This window comes from Octopus bimaculoides, chromosome Z (genome assembly GCF_046866305.1).
Source record: "Octopus bimaculoides isolate indiv1 chromosome Z, ASM4686630v1, whole genome shotgun sequence".
Classification (NCBI taxonomy): domain Eukaryota; kingdom Metazoa; phylum Mollusca; class Cephalopoda; order Octopoda; family Octopodidae; genus Octopus; species Octopus bimaculoides.
The window spans coordinates 18,690,212-18,711,014 of NC_142944.1; the positions used below are offsets into that span (position 1 = coordinate 18,690,212).

The 20,803-nt window shown below is 37.4% G+C and overlaps 1 protein-coding gene across 1 annotated transcript in view; it reads right to left on the reverse strand.

Moving 5' to 3' along the window:
- Positions 1-20,803, reverse strand: part of LOC106874694 (ubiquitin-like protein 3) — an 81,392-nt gene that overhangs the window by 24,104 nt on the left and 36,485 nt on the right. The window contains exons 2-3 of the mRNA XM_014922503.3: positions 9,139-9,247; positions 7,725-7,811 (exon numbers count right to left, since the gene is read on the reverse strand). Coding sequence (XP_014777989.1) covers positions 7,725-7,811; positions 9,139-9,247 — 196 coding nt within the window. The remainder of the gene's footprint in view (positions 1-7,724; positions 7,812-9,138; positions 9,248-20,803) is intronic.

Below are 20,803 nucleotides of genomic sequence, written 5' to 3' on the forward strand. Positions count from 1 at the left end.
CAGTTTCCATCAAACAAATTCTAGTGTAGAAGACACTTGACCAAGGTGCCAACCAGTGTGAACTGAATCCAAAGCAATACATGGCTATATTGTTAAGAAGCTAACTTCTTAACAACATAACAACTGCTGCACCTGTAGCCATGCCTACACTTATCACACAAGCGAAAATGTTCAGCAGCTAGGGATTCAAACATGAAAATAAGGGTTCATCATAGAAAAATGTCCCAAGGAACACCCAAAACAGCAAAAACAAAAACAGACTCTCATATATACACACACACACACACTGGCCTTTTGCACAGTTTCCATTATGATGTTCCATACGTAAAATATCAGTGAATCTGAGGCAATGAGAGAAAACATGCCAACGGTGTTGCAGAGTGGGATTGAACCCGGAACTACCTGTTTGCCTTTGCAAAGCAAACGTCTTAGCCACACAGGCAATTAGCGAATCTACTGAAGTAATATTATATTACAGGTAACTTATGTCAAGCCAAGAACAAAAGACAACAGTGTTTGAAGTCGGATTAAGGATCAAACTAAATACAAGATTGTCTCTAATTTATGAACAAAGCCAACAATTTTGATGGGGAGTGGGATTAGCTGAAACCATTGACACCCCCACCCCACCCCAGAGGGTATAAAAAGCTAAGCTGACCTCAGCAGATTTCAAAGCATACAGTGGTACTAGTAACATGGGAGGGGGGGGGGGGTCACAAGTGCTGTAACAGCACACTGCTGCATCTACCATGTTGGTAATTCCCAAACCCTAGCAGATGACATCTTTGCACCACTCACGGGTCTTTCTTTGGATAGTTGTTGCTGGTGAAGGTTTTACAAGGTCGGAGTGCAAACCTCTTTTAGTTGCCTTTAACGACACGCAGAGGAAATGTTGGGACTGTTCTTTGACACACCAATTCCCACACAGCATTAGAGCAATGTGAAATGAGGTGTTTTGCTCAAAGACTAACTTACTGCCCAGTTCAGGAATCAAACTCACAACCTTCCAATCATGAGTGCAACATCCTAACCACAAAGCCATGTGTCTTCATGTATAAGCATAAAGAACCAAAATGAAAAAGAAAAAAAAAACATACTACGAGGCATGTTCTCTGTGATACTGTAGCACTTACTTCCTACAACAATAACTGCTCAAAAATAAAATAAAAGCATTTAATTTTGTTAAAGTCAGAAACTATAATTCTTAATTTGAAGAAATTCCATAAAGTGATCTAATTACATTGTCAACAAACAAGGAAATTTTTAAACTGGGGAATGGGGGAGATACAAATGCTGATTTTTACCAAGATAACTTGAAAAATCAATACCACTAAATTTTCTGGCATTTCTCAAGCCTTTCTTATAACTCTTTTACTTGTTTCAGTCATTTGAATGCGGCCATGCAGGAGCACTGCTTTTAGTCGAGCAAATCAACCCCAAGACTTATTCTTTGTAAGTCCAGTACTTATTCTATCAATCTCTTTTTGCCGAACCGCTAAGTTACGGGGACATAAACACACCAGCATCGGTTGTCAAGCGATGGTGGGGGGACAAACACACACACACACACACACACACACACACACACATATATATATATATATATACACGATGGGTTTCTTTCAGTTTCCATCTACCAAATTCACTTACAAGGCTTTGGTTGGCCTGAGGCTATAGAAGACACTTGCCAAAGGTGCCACACAGTGGGACTGAACCCGGAACCATGTGGTTGGTAAGCAAGCTATTTACCACACAGCCACTCCTGCACCTATTGAAAATTATTATATAATTACTCAAAACCCTCAAAAATTATCATATAATTACTCCTCAATTGTGTGTGTATGTGTTTTGACTAAAAATAAGGAATTTTAAATTCTTATATTGGAATTATGAACCTTATCTTTTTCGTTTCTTTCCTCTACGTGATTGTTTATATAATTAAAGTTCAAAGCTAAATATAAGTTACAGTAAGCAATGATTAACCTTAAGTTTGAGCATGGAATACGTTTGTGAATTTTCAAGTGAATCTGGTGATAAGAAAAAGAGATTAGACATGTTCATGAGATATACCAATATCTTTTTGTTCATAGACCTTTGGAGATGTGCTGTGCGTGAGAAGACCCGGCAAGCCAAGTAAGATCGTTGCCAGTGCCCCTGGACTGGCTCTTGTGCGGGTGGCACATGAGATGCACAATTTTGAGCGTGGCCGTTGCCAGTACCGCCTGACTGGCTCCCGTAGGATTTTCGAGTGAGATCGTTGCCAGTGCCCCTGGACTGGCTTGTGCGGGTGGCACATAAAAGACACCATTTCAAGCGTGGCCGTTTTCATGCGGGTGACACGTAAAAGCACCCACTACACTCTCTGAGTGGTTGGCGTTAGGAAGGGTATCCAGCTGTAGAAACTCTGCCAAATTAGATTGGAGCCTGGTGTTGCCATCCGGTTTCACCAGTCCTCAGTCAAATCATCTAACCCATGCTAGCATGGAAAGCGGACGTTAAACGATGATGATGATGATGATGATATATATATATATATATATATATATGAGTACAGCAATGAATTCCGGGTAGAGGTAGGGGTCCACCAAGGTTCCGTCCTCAGCCCCCTATTATTTACCATAGTCCTCCAGGCAATCACAGAGGAGTTCAAGACAGGTTGCCCCTGGGAGCTCCTCTATGCTGATGACCTTGCCCTAATTGCGGAGTCACTATCAGAACTAGAGGAGAAGTTTCAGGTGTGGAAGCAAGGTCTAGAATTGAAGGGCCTTAGAGTCAACCTAGCTAAAACCAAAATCCTAATAAGTAGGAAGGTAGATAAAACACAAACCCCTTCAGGTAGATGGCCCTGCTCAGTATGTAGAAAAGGAGTAGGTAGTAACTCTATAAGATGTACCCGGTGCAAGCTATGGACACATAAGAGGTGCAGCAACATCAAAGGCAGGTTAACTAGCAAGTTAGTTTTTGTTTGTGGCAGATGTTCAGGTGCAATAAAGACTGCAAACAAACAGGAAACAACCTCTATCTCATTCCAGGGTGAAAAACTAGAGGTAGTCGATAGCTTCCGCTATCTGGGCGACCAAGTTAGTAGTGGGGGTGGGTGCGCTGAAAGTGTAGCTGCTAGAATAAGAATAGCCTGGGCAAAGTTTAGAAAGCTCTTACCCCTGCTGGCGACAAAGGGACTCTCACTCAGAGTAAAAGGCAGACTGTATGACGCATGCGTACGAACAACCATGCTACATGGCAGTGAAACATGGGCTGTAACTGCTGAGGACATACGTAAGCTCGCAAGGAATGAAGCCAGTATGCTCCGTTGGATGTGTAATGTCAATGTGAATACCCGTCAGAGTGTAAGTATCTTGAGAGAAAAGCTGAACATTAGAAGCATCAGTTGTGGCGTGCAAGAGAGACGATTGCGCTGGTATGGACATGTGGTGAGAATGGAGGAGGATAGCTGCGTGAAAAAGTGCCACACCCTAACAGTTGAGGGAACCCGTGGAAGAGGTAGGCCCAGGAAGACCTGGGCTGAGGTGGTGAGGCAAGACCTTCGTACATTGGGCCTCACCGAGGCGATGACTACGGACCGAGACCTTTGGAAATGGGCTGTGCGTGAGAAGACCCGGCAAGCCAAGTAAGATCGTTGCCAGTGCCCCTGGACTGGTTCTTGTGCGGGTGGCACATGAGATGCACCATTTTGAGCGTGGCCGTTGCCAGTACCGCCTGACTGGCTCCTGTAGGATTTTCGAGCGAGATCGTTGCCAGTGCCCCTGGACTGGCTTGTGCGGGTGGCACATAAAAGACACCATTTCGAGCGTGGCCGTTTTCGTGCGGGTGACACGTAAAAGCACCCACTACACTCTCTGAGTGGTTGGCGTTAGGAAGGGCATCCAGCTGTAGAAACTCTGCCAAATCAGACTGGAGCCTGGTGTTGCCATCCGGTTTCACCAGTCCTCAGTCAAATCGTCCAACCCATGCTAGCATGGAAAGCGGACGTTAAACGATGATGATGATGATGATGATATATTTATATATATATACTAGATAAGGGTTTGAGTCATACTTAACTTTCCTTCTCGTTTTGTCCTCTATGATACACAGCAAGTTAATAATTATTAGGAAGTTCAAAGTATTTACATATTTATGAGTACAAAAAATTTATAGTCTCTATTTTATTAGGTTTTTTTTTCCTCTGCATTAGATGCAGGCATGGTTGTGTGGTTAAGAAGCCAGTCTTCTAGCCATGTGGTTTCAGGTTCAGTCCTACCTCAGGATAAGAGTCTATCTAGTGCTGGGCCAATCAAAGACTTGAGTGAATTTGGTAAAACAAAAACTGAAAGCCTGCCATGCGCATATGTGTGTGGATGGGTGGGTGGGTGATCAGGTGGATTTCACCCATGCTTGACATTACATGACGGTTCTAAATGAACATCACAATCATGAAAAATAATGTCGTTTGTTTCCAATCTTCCATGAAAGTCTCATGTCTGGCCATGGGTAAAAATTTTCTTGCTTGGAAACAGGTGAGGGTTGGGGTCAGGAAGGGCATCTGGGTGTAGAAAATCTGCTTACTCAACAAATTCTATCTGACCAATGCAAGCATGGAAAAGTGGACATTAAAAGAGACGATTTAGTTAAGTTGACGTGAAGTAGCCAACTAGATATGGCACTGGCTCACAATTTACAAGAGCATACCTACCATGTCTTGTTTCTTAAATCTAAGTAACTTCATGAATGGGAGAAAGGGATCCCCCCCCCACTCCCACCCCCGTATGTTGAACCCAACCGAGGCCAGCTATTCTAGTTGACAGCAGTATGACAGATAAGGCAATTAAGGATATGAAGACAAAGAAAAGTCTCTGGTCCATTTGGAATTACTGTTGAGATGCTTAAAATACCTGGCGGAGTAGGATACAGTCTAGTTACCCATATAGTTAATTAGTTATTCAGGAAGGTGTCGTCCCCAATGACTGGTGTAGCAGCATAATAATAGTCAGCTGCTACAAGGGTAAAGACAGAAGTAATTATGGAAGTATCAAATTATTGGACCACATCATAAAAGTTACGGAGAGAGTTACAACCCAATTAATCAGGAACAGAATTAGAGTAGATGAAATGCAGTTTGACTAGGGAGAAGTACTACTGACACTATCTTTTAGTCAAATAAATGCAGGAAAAGTATTCAGCTCAGAATAAACCACTGTAATTGATATCCATTGACCTAGAGAAATTCTTGCTCTGTGATATGTGGGCAATGAGGAAGCTAGAGATAGACAAATAGCTTGTCAAAGCTGTACAGGCCATGGACAGGGGTGTTGTCAGTAAGGTAAAAAAGTTAACCATAAGTACAGTGACAAATTTAGTGTACAGGTAGGCATTCATCAGGGCTCAGATTTCAGTCCTCTCCTATTCACCATTGTCCTCCTGATGATGATAATGAAATTTTAGACTAGCTGCCCTTCGGAACAACTATTACACCAAATGATCTCACTCTCATAGCAGAAGCAGTAACAGAGTTAGAAATTCCAGGTGTGGAGGCAAAACCTGGAACTGATGGGTTTTAGAGTTAAACTTAGCAAAGACTAAAGTTCTAGTAAACAAGAAAATAGACAAGACATTACATCCTTCAGGTGAATGGCCCTTCCAGTATGTAGCAATGGAGTAGACAAGAATTTCATATGGTATACCTAGTGTAAGCTATGGACATACAAGAGGCTCAGTGGAATTATAGGAAGGTTAATGGAGAAAGTGTTTGTGTGTGGAAGGTGCACAGGTGTCATCATAAAGACTACAGATACACGGGAAATTGATTTTCTCATATGTTCTGGAAGCTCTCTAGAGGTAATTGATGATTTCTGTTCCTTAGGTGACTTAATTAGCAGTGGAGATGAATGTCCTAAAAGTATAGTTGCTAAAATAAGATGAGGATGGAGAAAATTCAGAGAACTTTAATTTCAGTTGACAATAAAAAGCTTCTCCAAATAAAATGAAAATTATATAATGCTTGTGTACAAACTGCAATGTTACAAGGTAGTGAGATGTGGGGCCTAAATACAGAGAACATACAAAGACTAGAAAAAAATGAAGCATGTGTGCACTGTTGGATTGCAATATCAGCTCTCATGTAACAAAGTGCTAGTGTACTGAGAGGAAAGTTAGGCATTAGAGAAATTAGATTCAGCATGCAAGCGAGAAGACTTCACTGGTTTGGTCATGTAATGAATATGGATGAGGACAGTTGCATAAAGAAGTGTTAATTGCTTAAAGTAGACAGAACTTGTGGAAGATGGAGACACAGGAAGACATTGGATGAAGTATTAGAAGTAGGAGATTACTGGCATTTTGCTGTGGTCAAGAAAACCCAACCACCATAGCAGAAATTATACCCTAAAACCACTTCGGTAATGCCTGTATGTGTATGTGGGTGGTTGGTTAGTTGGTTGGTGGAGTTATCAAGCTTTTCTCCAATATCTCAGCCCCTAACACTTGTCTCTTCTCTGACTATGGTACTACTTAGCTACTGAAATCATCACCTGAGAGCAGAATAACAACATACTGTCCCCACTCCCTTTTAGTTACTACCCAAACACAACCACTTCCATTCCTCATTATCTTCCCCCTCCTTCCACTATTTCCACAAATCACTGGCTTTCTGCCTTTGCTCTCTTTCTCACCCTCCTCTGTTATACTCCGCCCTTAGCACCTCTTATCTGCTATTGCTCTCAATGCCCTCACACATCTAATGTAACCCCCATCCCACTCCATTCTGAGCCACTCCTACATCTCTCACTATATCACTAGCTACAGTCAAGTCAGATCTACCTCATCTCTAAACATCTCTCACACTTCCTCCTCTATCAGCCTTCTTTCCACTCACTCTGTCCAATCGGCTGTATCATTTCACCTAGCTGTCCGACATCTCTACCACCATTTCTCTCTCTCACCAACTGGGGTAGTTATATATCTCCTCTACAGCAAAACATCTATTTCTGTCCCTCTCATAGAGTTTAACGGCTCATCAAGCACAAAACCACCTCTCTCAATACCACTCCCTCTGAAGGTTGAAAGGTCTTCTGTCTTTCAAGTTATTTGGTGACCTTTCTGGTGCTGGTGCCACATAAAAAGCACCCAGTACATACTGTAAAGTGGTTGATATTAGGAAGAGCATCAAGCTGTAGAAACCATGCCGAAGCAGACAATAGAGCTTGGCGCAATCCTCCGGCTTACTAGCTCCTCTCAAACCATCCAACCCATGCCAGCATGGAAAACAGCCATTAACTGATGATATATTAGTTTGCCAAAAATTGCATACTTACAAACAGAAAAACTGAAAATCATGCCTTTCCCCAAGGCATTAACAACATAATTGAAATGAGATGGATTTAAATATAAATTGAAACTAAATTGCAATTTTAGCTATTAGAGAGTTTACCTCTCGTTTCACAGTACCTTCCACCTTTTCACCCTTTGGTTAACAGCCCACCTGGGACCACCCCATGTTCTATGACATGAATTTACTGTTTTAAAGAAGTCTAAATCATAATATTCCAACAAAATTTTATGCTAAATTGTTCCAGACTCCAGTTTAATAAAGAGAAGGTTATTTTACTAAATATTATTCTAAAAATTAATTGAAACAAAGGCAGTGTATTTTAACATAAATATGGTAACAAAAGGGTTAATTATTAAATTTAAGATGTAAAAAAAAAAAGTAAACAAATGTTACTTACCTCCAAGGGTTACATTTCCATGAAGAAACCGTCCTTGGTAAATCAACCTCAAAATATTTGTAGATGGCAAAACTTCATCTGCCCAATCTAAAATACATATAAAATAAGTTAGAAAAATATTCTGAAATGTATTAAATTTATAGCTGAAGAATAAATTTTAAAAAAAGGGGAAAATCAATAATGATTATTATTAAGAAATTATGAAACAACTGTATGTCACACAAGACAAAAATATCAATTCTTATTCCAGTTTTACTATATTACTACAGAAAAATATTCATTTCAAATAATTTGATATTGTGACTAGATATATGGTTGTAAAATAATTATTTCTTGCTGATACATAAATGAAAAGTTATGACTTTCATTAATTCTCTTAAAACAAACATTTGATGCAATACAGAGAACTAAAATACTGATTTCTTACAATGGCACAAGGCCATAAACTGGTGTGGTCTCGGAAAGGCCTATCCGACTGAACAGACCTGACACACACATTTCATTTTTTTGATTTCCTTGAAATGAAAGAGTCAAAAACCTCAACAAGATTGGAACTAAATATCCAGTACACATGTTTCAGTAGTCTCATTCTGTTTGAATGACATCATAATTTCAATATATAATAAAAATTTCTCTTAACTAAAATACTTGGCCGTAAAGCATTATGGCTATTTGATTCAATCCAACATCATGTAAATATTATTTTAGCAATTCTTAAAATATTTAAGATTTATGTAGTTGCTCATTCCATCACAAACAGCAAGCTCAAACTACCAAATGGAGTGGTAAGAGGCATCAAACTACAGGATTGTTATGCATATAAACCTGGTCATAACTGACTGTTTTATATACATAAGAGGTTGGTTGTTTGTTTTTTTAATACACAAGCATAAAATCAGACTGATACATGAAGAAATATCTACCAAGCGCATTCATTCTTTTCTGTTAATCAGTGGTGTATAATTAATCATTAATTGGAAATTTGGGTCTAAGTTTTAATAAGACCTAGGGAATAAATAATTGCTTCTCAACAAGCCAATGAGAGAGCCTTTATGTAGTTGCTCATTCTATTACAAACAGCAACCAGTACTACCTCAAAATATATTGCTATTTTTAAAAAGGACATATACTTTGGATAATGCGGTATTACATGACTTAATAGAAAGCAGGATGGTCATGACTGGACTAGATATGATCAAAGCTGGTTCAAGACTGACCTGGGTCTAAACAATAGCAATTTCTCAAAAAGCACCAAATTTTACATTTTTAAGAGGAGTATATTTTTAGCTTTCATAAATAGAAAGGAAACTGCTAAAGTTGATAATTGAAACTATGTGATATAGTCAGTGCACCAGCAGCTTACCTCTCACACAACAAAAACATTAATCTCAATAACAACAATAGCATAACTTACCTTCTGGCCAATTACTATAAACATATTCTGTAATGTCAGCAGCTGAATCATTAGGAGAAAATATAAACTCTTTTGTTTTCCCACTGACTAATATTAGTCGTATTGTGATCTGAAGACAAAAAAAGAAATGAGTATGTGTTAAGTGAGGTACAGTGAATTGCAACAGAGAATTTCTTGAAACATAAATTATACAGAATACTCCAAGCCAGTGGGTCTCAACCATTTTTTACCAATAGACCCCTTTGGTTTCTATTTTACTCTACTGGGCTTCCATAGCCATTCGGTATGTGAAAAAAGCTAGGTGAAATCTTAGTTGTAGTTAGTGTCAGTAACATGTAAAAGGCACCCATGCTGGTGGCACATAAAAGTCACCTGTGCCAGTGACATGGAAAAGGCACCCATGTTGGTGATGCATGAAAGGCACCCCCTACACTCTGTAATATGGTTGGCATTAGGAAGGGCATCCAGTAGTAGAAACCAAGCTGAAACAGACAGGAACCTGGTACAGCTTTCCAGCTTACTAGCTCGAGTTAAACCATCTTGCCCATGCCAGCATGGAAAACAGATATTAAATGATGATGATAATGACAATGAGAATGATTAAGATGATTACAAATTGTATTAAAAATTTTTTTTATATTTTGTGTATTGTAGAATAACCAATTTGTTGCCGATAAATTTTAACAAAATCTTATATGGACCTCCAAGGGCCATACAGACCCTCAGGGGCCATATGGATTCCCTAGCGTCATATGAACCCCAGTTGAAAAACACTGGACTAAGTGAGTTCAGCTCAAACAAAAAAAAAAGTATAATTTAGGAGAAACTTTAAAATTTATGAAAACAATGTATTAGTAACAAAAATATTTGAGGTTTCAAAATGATCACCAAAATTTTATTATGAGTGGGGGAATTTTTAAACAAGTATTAGTCAATTGAAAAAGTAACTGAATATGCAATCAACATGTAGAATCACATTGAGAGAAGTGGGCACCAATAAGTGGAAGTACCACGGTGAGGTTATACTACATGAAAACCTGAAAAATTTTGAACTTTACAGAGAAGTCAGAACGTTTGTTATGCAGAACTGTCCAAACAACTGTAGAAAAAAAAAAGAAAAAAAAATCACTGAAATAATGATCAAGATTATGAAGATCAAAAAGGTCATGTGTGTAACTAGCATGGAAAAGATTCAAGTTATCTGAGCCAGCATTGAGTGAATGTGTAAGTGTTTCATGTCTAGTCTTGTAAATTTGGATAATATCAATTGTTGGAATAGGTAATTTGAGGAGAGTTACAGCTACAGGCAAAAGAGTTGGGGTGGGGCTCACATTCTATTGTAGTCACACTGTATCTAAGTTTCTGATTAAAAAAAATAAAGTAAGGCATAGTAGCTGTGCTGTAAGAAGTTTGCTTCCCAACCACATGGTGCCAGGTTCAGTCCCACTACAAAGTACCTTAAATGCCTTCTACTATAGCCTTGGGCTGACCAAAGCCTTGTGAATGGATTTGGCAGACGGAAACAGAAAGAAGCTTGTTGTATATATACATACATGCATATATACATACTCACAGGCATGACTCAGTGGTTAAGAAGCTTTCTTCTCAACCACATAGTTTCAGGTTCAGTCCCACTGTGCAGCACTTTGGGCAAGTGTCTTCTACTATAGCCTCAGGCCAATCAAACCCTTTGGAGTGGATTTAGTAGACGGAAACTGAAAGAAGTTTGTCGTATGTGTGTGTGTGTGTGTAACTACCACCACCACTCGACAACCAGTGTTGGTATGCTTACATCCATGTAACATAGCAATTCAGCAAAAGAGACCAATAGAATAAGTACCAGGCTTAAAAAAAAAAAAATTCTAGGCAGTGCCCCAGCATGGCCACAGTCTAAGTCTGATGACTGAAACAAGTAAAAGACAAAAGATAAAAGATAAGCATTTCATTAGGCTGCAGTGCCAAGTTCAACTGCACCAGAAGATAGAAGGTTGGAGAAGATCAAAGCTTTCTCACACTGAAGCAGAGTCCCTAATATTATTTACTATGTAACAACTAACACTTGAAAGTATACTAGAGTGGCACTGTCAGTTATAGCAACGAGGGTTTCAGTTGATCCAATGAATGGAACAACATGCATATGAAATTACTGTGCAAGAGGCTGAGCACTCCACAAACGTGAGTATCCTTAACGTAGTTCTCAGGGAGATTCAGCATGATGCAGAGTGCGACATGGCTTGCCCCTTTGAATTACTGGTACAACTCATTTTTGCCAGTTGAATGAACTGGAGCAATGTGAAATAAAATGCCTTGCTCATGGACATGCCATGCTACCAGGAATCAAACTCCCAACCTAACGATTGTGAGCTGATTACCCTAACCATTTAGCCGTGTACCTTCACACTTGATAGTAGCAATCATTCAACTTTAATAATTGTTTTGTCAAGTTAATACACTAGCTTTAATGTCATAATTTAAATTGAACATCTGAGAATTCTAAATCTTTAATATTTACCATTAACAGATTAATCAGGTTTACACAACTCTTTTTTTTTTAATTACATAATCCACAGTACATGATTATCTCCTAAATTAAGGGATTTTAGATTACTCAAACTCAGCTAAGCAAGGAGATAGTAGTATTAGCTGGCTGTAAAGCAATACTTACATGTTTTCTAAGAGTGAGTAATTTATTTAGGTTTTTAATTCTTTGATAGAAGTTTGCTCATGGGATGAGCAAGAACAATGTGTCTTAAGTGATAAAATGGCATAATCTGATACTTAAGTGGATGAGGCAGAGAGATAAACCAAGAGATAAGTGATTCAGTCATGAAATGAGATGTGACAAATGCAGATCTATCAAAAATCATTCTAGTACCAGAAACAAAAAAAGCAGTGCATATGATTTATAAGTAATTAAGTAATTATAACAATTCTTCATTATCAACAATAGACAAACAAAAAATTTTTTTTTTTTTTAATATACAAATATTTTCAAAATACCAGCCAGCAAACTGGTACAAAAGATATAAGTTTTATTTGTGAGTTTTCTTGAACATGGCTTGACTTTACTAGCAGATAAAAATGCACTCAGAAATTTTCACTAACTACTTATATAAAAATACTGTCTTTATAAAATGATTTCTTTAAAAGCTAATAATTTCTATGGGAGTTAGACAGGCAATAATGGATCCAAAAAAGACAAGAACTTGTTTTATGCTCATTTTTTTAAAGCGAATTGCAGCTGACCAAGACAAAGAAAATTCCAAATTTATATTTATCTTGTTTCTTGTGCTGTGTGCCAACAAAAGTGATATGATGATGGATGGAAATGGTTTAGCAACCAATAAATATGTCAAGGAGAGGTGTGTTCAATGCTGGATTTAGGATTGTTGGGACTCCAAACAATCTATACATTTAAAATAGAGGACATCCAGCTGATGACATTAAAAGAGTACATACATACACACAGATGTTAATAATTATCGATAGATTTTGATATCCTGTGTATCTAAAATAGATTCCTTATTTTTGTTTAAAATCCGTTTTGCCATTGCAATAGTGGTTGGATGCTTTTTCTAATGCCAACCACTTCACAGAGTGTGCTAAAAGCAGCCAGCACACTGTAAAGTGGTTGGCATTAGGAGAATCCAGTCATAAAAACCATGCCAAAGCAGGCTGGAGTCTGGTGCAGCTTCCCCCCACCCAGCTCCCCAGCTCTGGCCACACTATCCAGCTAATGCCAGCATGGACAACGGACATTAAATGATGCTGTAATTTGAGGATGTACATGTTTTAAGACAAGAACTATAGAATTACACAGTCCCTGTTGAAGAAAATTATTTCAAGTCTAGATACAAAGTGAAAAAAAAAAAATCATTGTTAAATAAACTTGATCTGACTTCAAAAATTAATAAAAAGACAAAACTAAGTATATATTTAATCTGACTAACTCAGAAGTTAAGTATCAACATCCTTTTTAGTTTATTACATACTTTACATTCACTCACAAAATCCGGTCGTAAAAAATACAGTATTAATTCAGGAATGAGAGTAAATCTATGTACCAGAATAGATAGATGAATGTCGAGGGGGTTTGGCCACATGAATAGGATGGATGAGGAGTGGATGGTTAGGAGGGTGATGAAGGCAGAAGTGGTAGGCAGCAGAACCAGAAGCGGACCTCAGTTTGTGTGGATGGATGGAATGAGGAAAGCTTCAGTGGTTAGGTGTTGAAGTGAGAGAGGCAAGAGAGTTTATAAATGATAGGAAAGCTTGGAGAGTGTTTGTGGCCAGATGAGTAAATTTGATGTTGCTCAAAGGGGTACGAAACCAGCATGATGTGGCAGGGGTAAACCAGCTTAAGTTGTCAGGGCCCTGTTGCTGATATTGGGGGTTGCATTCTATGCCTTGACCCGAGCATAGGACAGGGTTCACCTCTTTGAGATGGGAAATGAATGAAATGTCTGGTATGTATTTTGTTGTGGCTACCCCCTCTTATGGGGAAAAGGCCTTGGTGAGTAAAAATGTATTCTATCCCACCAGATTTTTAAATCTGGAATTTATGGATGCTTGGAAACTAAATGTTACCCATTTTTCCAAAGTAATATTCAGATAAGTTGTATCTATATCCAAAGATTGGATTGCGCAAAGTTGTTTACTATCTTACACACAGATCAAAACTATACAACAAAAAAAAAAAAAGATAAAAATGGAATCAATAAAATGATAAAATGTTTCAGTTTATATATTGCTACATACTTCTGTTTGCACACACACATATATATATATATATATATATATATATATATATATATACACACTGCAGCAAGAACAAACTTCTTAAAACTTTATTTGTTCCAACCTGCTTATAGTAGGTAATAACACAAAAGAATTTCATCAGTGACTAATCAGTCAATATGTTGCCTAATATGTTAAAACTGTTTAATATAAAAATTTTAATTGAAATCTTAGAGGGAAATATTTCCAATTATTTTATTTAACAATTGACATTTTATTAAGCCATAAATATTGCATAATAAAAAAAACATTACTAGAACCTAAATGTCCGATGTTCAAAACACCCAAAAATTGCTCAAGAAATGCATAAAAGTAAAATGCTGGGAGTTTTAAAAAAATCCTCACTTAATAGTTGTTCTGTGACAAGTGATAAAACTGAGTATGTACGTCATCAAAATCAAGTTGAGCTAGAAATAAAAAGAGCAATTATGTGTCAATTTTATACAACAGGTGCACTCTTACAGCCAAAGATGGAAGTGTTTCAATGGACACATTTTACAAAAACTCAACAAAAATAAATTTTATTTGAAAGTTTCCAGAAGAAATATTTACAGAGACATAATTCTGTCCATGACAATTGTTGAGACAAGAGACCAAGACAAGCTAAATGTGTAAGATGTAATGACAAGTAACACAGAATCTCAATTTATCAAAACTGAAAAATTCATAGTCTGTTTTGGAGTGGTAGTGGTGAATGGTAGGGAAAAATTCTTACTAGACCAAAACAAGTAAATGATTCAAAATAGTTTATTGTCATAGTGCGTTTTTATTTCTCATCAACATCATTAAAAATAATCAGTTAACTTATTAAGCTAGCATTGTTGGAAGCAAGACATTGATTTACAAAAGGAATGAGTCATTTACAAAAAAAAAGTAAGAAAGTTTTCAAGGGAAAAGTTGATGAATGTGGGTAAATATGTGATTGTTCTACAAGAGTCAAACAATTAAAATATAAGATGCAATATTCCTTAACACACAATCTCTGACATTCGAAACCATTTAGAAAACAAAATAAAGTTAGTGTATGGTATAAGATTCACTTATTTTTAAGCATTATTGGTTTTTGTAATTTCTATTATTGCTAGTTTCAGTTTAAATTGCAGCACTTTTCTGAAAAGATTACCTTAACCCTTTAACATTTAAACTAGCTATATCCAGCCCAAATATTCTCTTTGTTTTATGATCACAGCCAAATCTGGCCTCTCACACCCACCCTACAATGTCATTCTAAAAATAAACAACCACATCATCAAAATCTTGAAGCTACAAAATAATGCATAATTAGTTTAAAACTATGCGAATGAGTCTTACATCTAACAGAAAAATCTGAATACTAAAGGGTTAAAGAAAAGCCCACACTTATAGATGTGTATGTGGTTGCTCTTCAACCACATGGTTCAGTCCCACTGCATGGCACCTTGGACAACTGTATTCTACTATCACCTAGGGCCGAAGTAGGCGGAAACTGAAAAAAGCCCATCATGTATATATGTGTGTGTGTGTGTGTCCCCACCATTGCTTGACAACTGTTGGGGAGTTTACATCCCCATAACTTAGCAGTTTGGGAAAAGAGGCCAATAGAATAAGTCCTAGGCTTACAAAGGACAAGTCCTGGAGTTGATTTCATTGACTAAAACCTTTTAAGGCAGTGCTCCAGTATGGCCACAGTCAAATGACTGAAACATATAAAAGAATAACAGAATATATAAATATATATATATATATATATATATATATATATATATATATATCATTTTGTTATATTTCATTGCCCCAAAATAGTGGTACACAGATGCATCAAGTACTTTGGATTGAAAAAAAGTGTATGAGGGAAAAATCAAGATGCCAACTGTTAGAAGTGTATATAGAATGATAATATCACACTTAGCAGTAATGAAAAGAAGGTGGCCTACGAGATATGAGTTGTTGAGTGAAGAGAATGCATGGAAGAAAAAGGGTCTACTGTAAGTAAAACTCACAAGGAATTAGCTATCCAAGTTGTCAACAGTGTAGTCACAAGTGCAATTTTAAGATATATGTAGGAAGTTGATCCATGGGGGAGAGTTGTTGACTGTTTAAAATATCTGTCAAAATAGGGCACATGCTAGTCATTCACACAACCAATTAGATAGAACAGGAAAGTATCATACCCAATGACTGGCACAGCAGCATGATTGTCAACTGCTATAAGGGTGAAAGAGATGCATTAGAGAGACAGAGACAATTATAGAGGCATCAAATTATTAGACTAGTCTAAGTAAATCATGGTAATACTGACACAGCATAAACTTAGATGAAATGATGTTTAGATTTGTATCAGCAAGATGTACTACCAATGCCATCTTCCAAGTACAGAGGTACTTCACTAGGAATATGCTCCTATACTTAGCATTCATCAATTTGAGACAGCTTTTGACAGTGTACTAGGCTCTGTAATCTGATGGTTACCAAGGAACTAAGGGTAGATTACAACCTGTCCAACTTAGGCCAGATGGCTACATATAAGTGGCAGTTAGAAGGAGTTTTTCAAAAGCTGAGAAACTGCATATTAATAAATTGAGATGTCAACTTGGCGAGTAGACATGTGTAGATTGCCAATGAAGTCGTCGTTTCATGCATTTTAATTTACATATTAAAATACTTCTTTTTTGTAACTCCAAGTTTCCAGCATACACAGTCTGTTTTGAAAGAGAGGGAGACAATTTCCAGATAGATGCAATACTGTTTTTGATCTAATTCCAGCCCAACATGGATAAATTTTTCACCTTGACAAAATGCCAAAATAATTTCCATAGAAATACAGATATAAAACTGGCAGTTACCACTTCTGTCCTGGAGATTTAATATATTTTTCTGGATTAAAAATTTTATCATCATCATCGTCGTCATTTAATGTCCATTTTCCATGCTGGTATGGGTTGGACAGTTTGAGTGGAAGTGACAAGACAAAGGCCTGCACCAGGTTCCAGTCATCTATCTCAGCCTGATTTCTACAGCTGGATGTCCTGCCTAATGCCAACCACTTTACAGAGTGTACCGAGTGTTTATAATGTAGCATTGACATGGGTGCTTATTATGTAACACTGGTATGGGTACCTTTTTATATGACACCAACATGGTTGTTTTTTCACATGGCACCAGCACCTGTGGGTCACCAGTAGGACAAGGAAGCTCAGGAGAACGAAAGAACAATGGCTATGGGGTTAAAAAGTCTGTTTCACAACTACATGATCACAGGTTCACTCCAACTACAATAGCGCAAGGGTTTATGAGTGGAATTAGAATATGGAAAGCCATTGCATATGTATACAAATATTATTTACACTTCTTCACATGAGAACATCTGAGTAAAAACAAAAAGCTGATAACATTTGATATTCCCTGTAAACGATTTATCTTGTAGTCATTTGGTGGAATAAAAAAAAAACAGTCCGCTACTTGAAAATGAATAATGATTGGTGACTGTAAGAAGTCAGTTATAAAATATTGCTTCAAATAAGTATTTACTCAACTCATGCCAGTACAGAAAAATAAACTTATGAAATATAAATACGAAATGTTCCCACTGGACAACTTGAAGGTTATGGATTAAATTTGTGGCTGGTGCAAGGTTCCAGTCAGACTGAAGGTGATGTGATGGTGGAATAGTGAGGTAGACAGAGACAAATGCTCTGTTTCATTCACCTTGTGTCTTGAAGGTATGCGCTGGTGCCTCATCACATTCAGCTTTCTCATTACCCCAGCTCCACCCAATTTAGACCCAGCCTTGTATAATGCAGGGTAGCCATGAAGAGTCTTCATGACAACAAACCTGTTATTGTACTTTTTACCATACTTTTAACCTTTCAACTCCTTACCTAAAGCCACTTCCTTTTCTGCATCAAGATATTTTAGTATTGCAAGTTACAGGGTAACCTCATAATTTCTGATGCCATAAAAAAGCAGTCAGCATTTGGAAAGCATCGAGCCATGGAAACTAGGTCAAAACTAAGATGGTGAAGTAGATAGGGTCATCCGACTTGTTGGATCTTGTCAAATTATTCAAACCATGCCAGCATAGAAAGTAGATGTGAAATAATGACGTGTACATATATACACACATAATATACACAGACACATGTACATATCTACACACACACACACACACACACACATAAAGGCACAAGAACTAGTAGTTAGAGCAGTGGACTCGCAAATTATTAACACATGGTTTCAATCCCAAGACTGGGCAGCATGTAGTTCATTTCCCATTACTCCACTCATGCATGAATGAATACAAATAGTAGCAGGTAGTGTCATATTCTCAATTGCTTATGTGCCGTGGAAACTGGAATAAGCTGGGCACAATGAATTTGTATGGTCATGACAGACCCAAGACACACACACATGTGTGTGTGTGTGTGTGTGTGTGTGTGTGTGTGCATACAAAAGTTATGATGTTTACAAAGTAAATATGCCTGCAAACAATGTCATGTGTTTCTCTAAATACAAGAAGACCTGCGTATTGAAAATGAAGAAGTGCTTACTTCAAAAATGGGTTATGGGTCGGTGACAAGAAAAGCATCTGGCTGTAAACTACTACTTCAATAAATGTTCACCCGACCCATACCTGCATAGAAAAGCAGACATAGATAAATGAACAAATGACACAAACACACATACACTGCCTTGCCTCCTTGATGGAATTGTAAAGACATCAGTGCAACAAGCATATGTTCAGCATTTTAGAGCCGAAGGCCTGTCCCTCACCAGGTCTTACCATAATTGATTTCTTCCAGAAGAGAGGAAGACTGAGCAAGAGGAATAAAAAAGAATCACCTCAGTAGAGGGCTGCTACTTTGATCACAGTGGGATGTGAACTAAAAGTCCAGGGACCTGGAATGACTACAAGGCAACTTAACTTAACTGCCAGTTGGCCACTTACATCTGTGTGCATCATACACACACACACACTTGTATATATGTATATACATTTGTATGAATACGCATGCTCTACTTGTTTTCATTTAAGTAGCTATATACATATGCTCATTTATATGCAGTCCAATCACTGATAGCAAATAAAATTCAAACTTCCGCATTATCAGGTGACATTTTTAATGTTTTCTGGGCCAAAAGTTTTCCTCCAGAAATTTCATGTAACTTTCTAACTAAACCAGTTTGACAAGTACCTTGGCACAAAACTCGAGTCTCTGAAGCAGCTTTAATATATATATATATGAGTGTGTGTGTGTATATATATTGTACATACATACACACACACTAATATAAATGTTAATGTCCATATATACTGTTGATACATGGATATGCTATTCTCAACTATAACTTGGTGTCATTATTAAAACACACACACCTATAAATATATATGTGAGTACATATATATATATAAATATATATATATATATACTCACATATACACACACACAATTCTGGCCAAAAGTGTGAAAATACACTCTTAAAAAGGTTACATACTGTAACTGATGACGATGTAGATTTAAAAGAAGGAGGGCATTTTATGTAAACAGATAACTCGAGAACTATTTACATAAACTAAAAATATGTGTTATACTTCTTACATGATGCAATATCCCCATGCTGCCATTTCAATAGCATTACCTTCAGCCGGGTTTTCAAAGAAATTTTCATGGTAATATGGGGGTTATCTCCTGGGTCAAAATCAGCAGCAGCTTATCTTTTAAATTCAAAATTGATAAAACATTAACTTGCTAATATCTTTTTTGTATCACACACACACACACACACACACACACACACAGACAGAGGCAAAGAAATGAAAAAATAGCATTCAACACATTTAGTTTGAGATACATGTAATTAATAACTGTTTGACACAGTTGCATATGACTTAGATGTGGTTGAACTGTTATATATATAATTTAATTTATATAAGGGCATTACTATACAATAATGCCTCACGCTTAGAGGGACTTCATAAGTCAAAACTACCAAAATAAGCACATTTTTACCGATCGCGAGGGAATGTAACTTTCAAAGCTAACCTCCTAAAAACTTTTAACCTAACGGCAAACCACTGGTTTCATAATATATATATGTATATATATATAGTTCAAAACAGTTTGATTTGGGATTTGTGTAACTTAAAGTTTCAAAGCCCCTAACGAGAGCCTTTCCTCAGGCCAGTGGAAATCCAAATGAATGGGGAGGTGCAGGAAGTCCAAAATGGCTACCAGCACAGAGGCTGCAATTGTTCAAAGAAGATCAAGTGATGACACAGTTTTTGTAAGCAAGCGACAGCAGATACTTGAGAAAAGGAGTTTGGCTGCATGGTTGGACAGGAAATTGGTGGCATCAGCGCATTTGGGTGAGGGTCGAAGGAGCATGTGTGCATAGGAGCTTGTATGCGCAAGTGTGTGTAGATGAGAGATTGTGGTTGTATGTGCGCAGAACACTTCCGCCAGAAGCAGGAATAAGGATTCCTGCTTCTATATACAGGATGCACGTGCAAAAGCACTCACACACACACACATATAATGTGGGCAAAAAACGTCATAACATGTATTTAAGAGCTCGTTGTTGGCCTACCAGATGTTATCCTATTGTAGGATTCATTCCAGGGCTGGATACATACTGGAGCTCCTCTCATTATCTTCCATCCTCAGGTTATGTTATTCTTAAATACATACATTATATATATATATATATATATATATATATACACACACACACACACACAAACAACACAATATAACAGATGTATATACATCAGCTAGTACTTAGTACTTAAAACACTACACACACATATGCAAACACACAATTCATCTCACTCCCACATCTCCTGTCTTGGAATACAAATCTTGGGCAACTTATTTGGTCACTAAATGGCTAC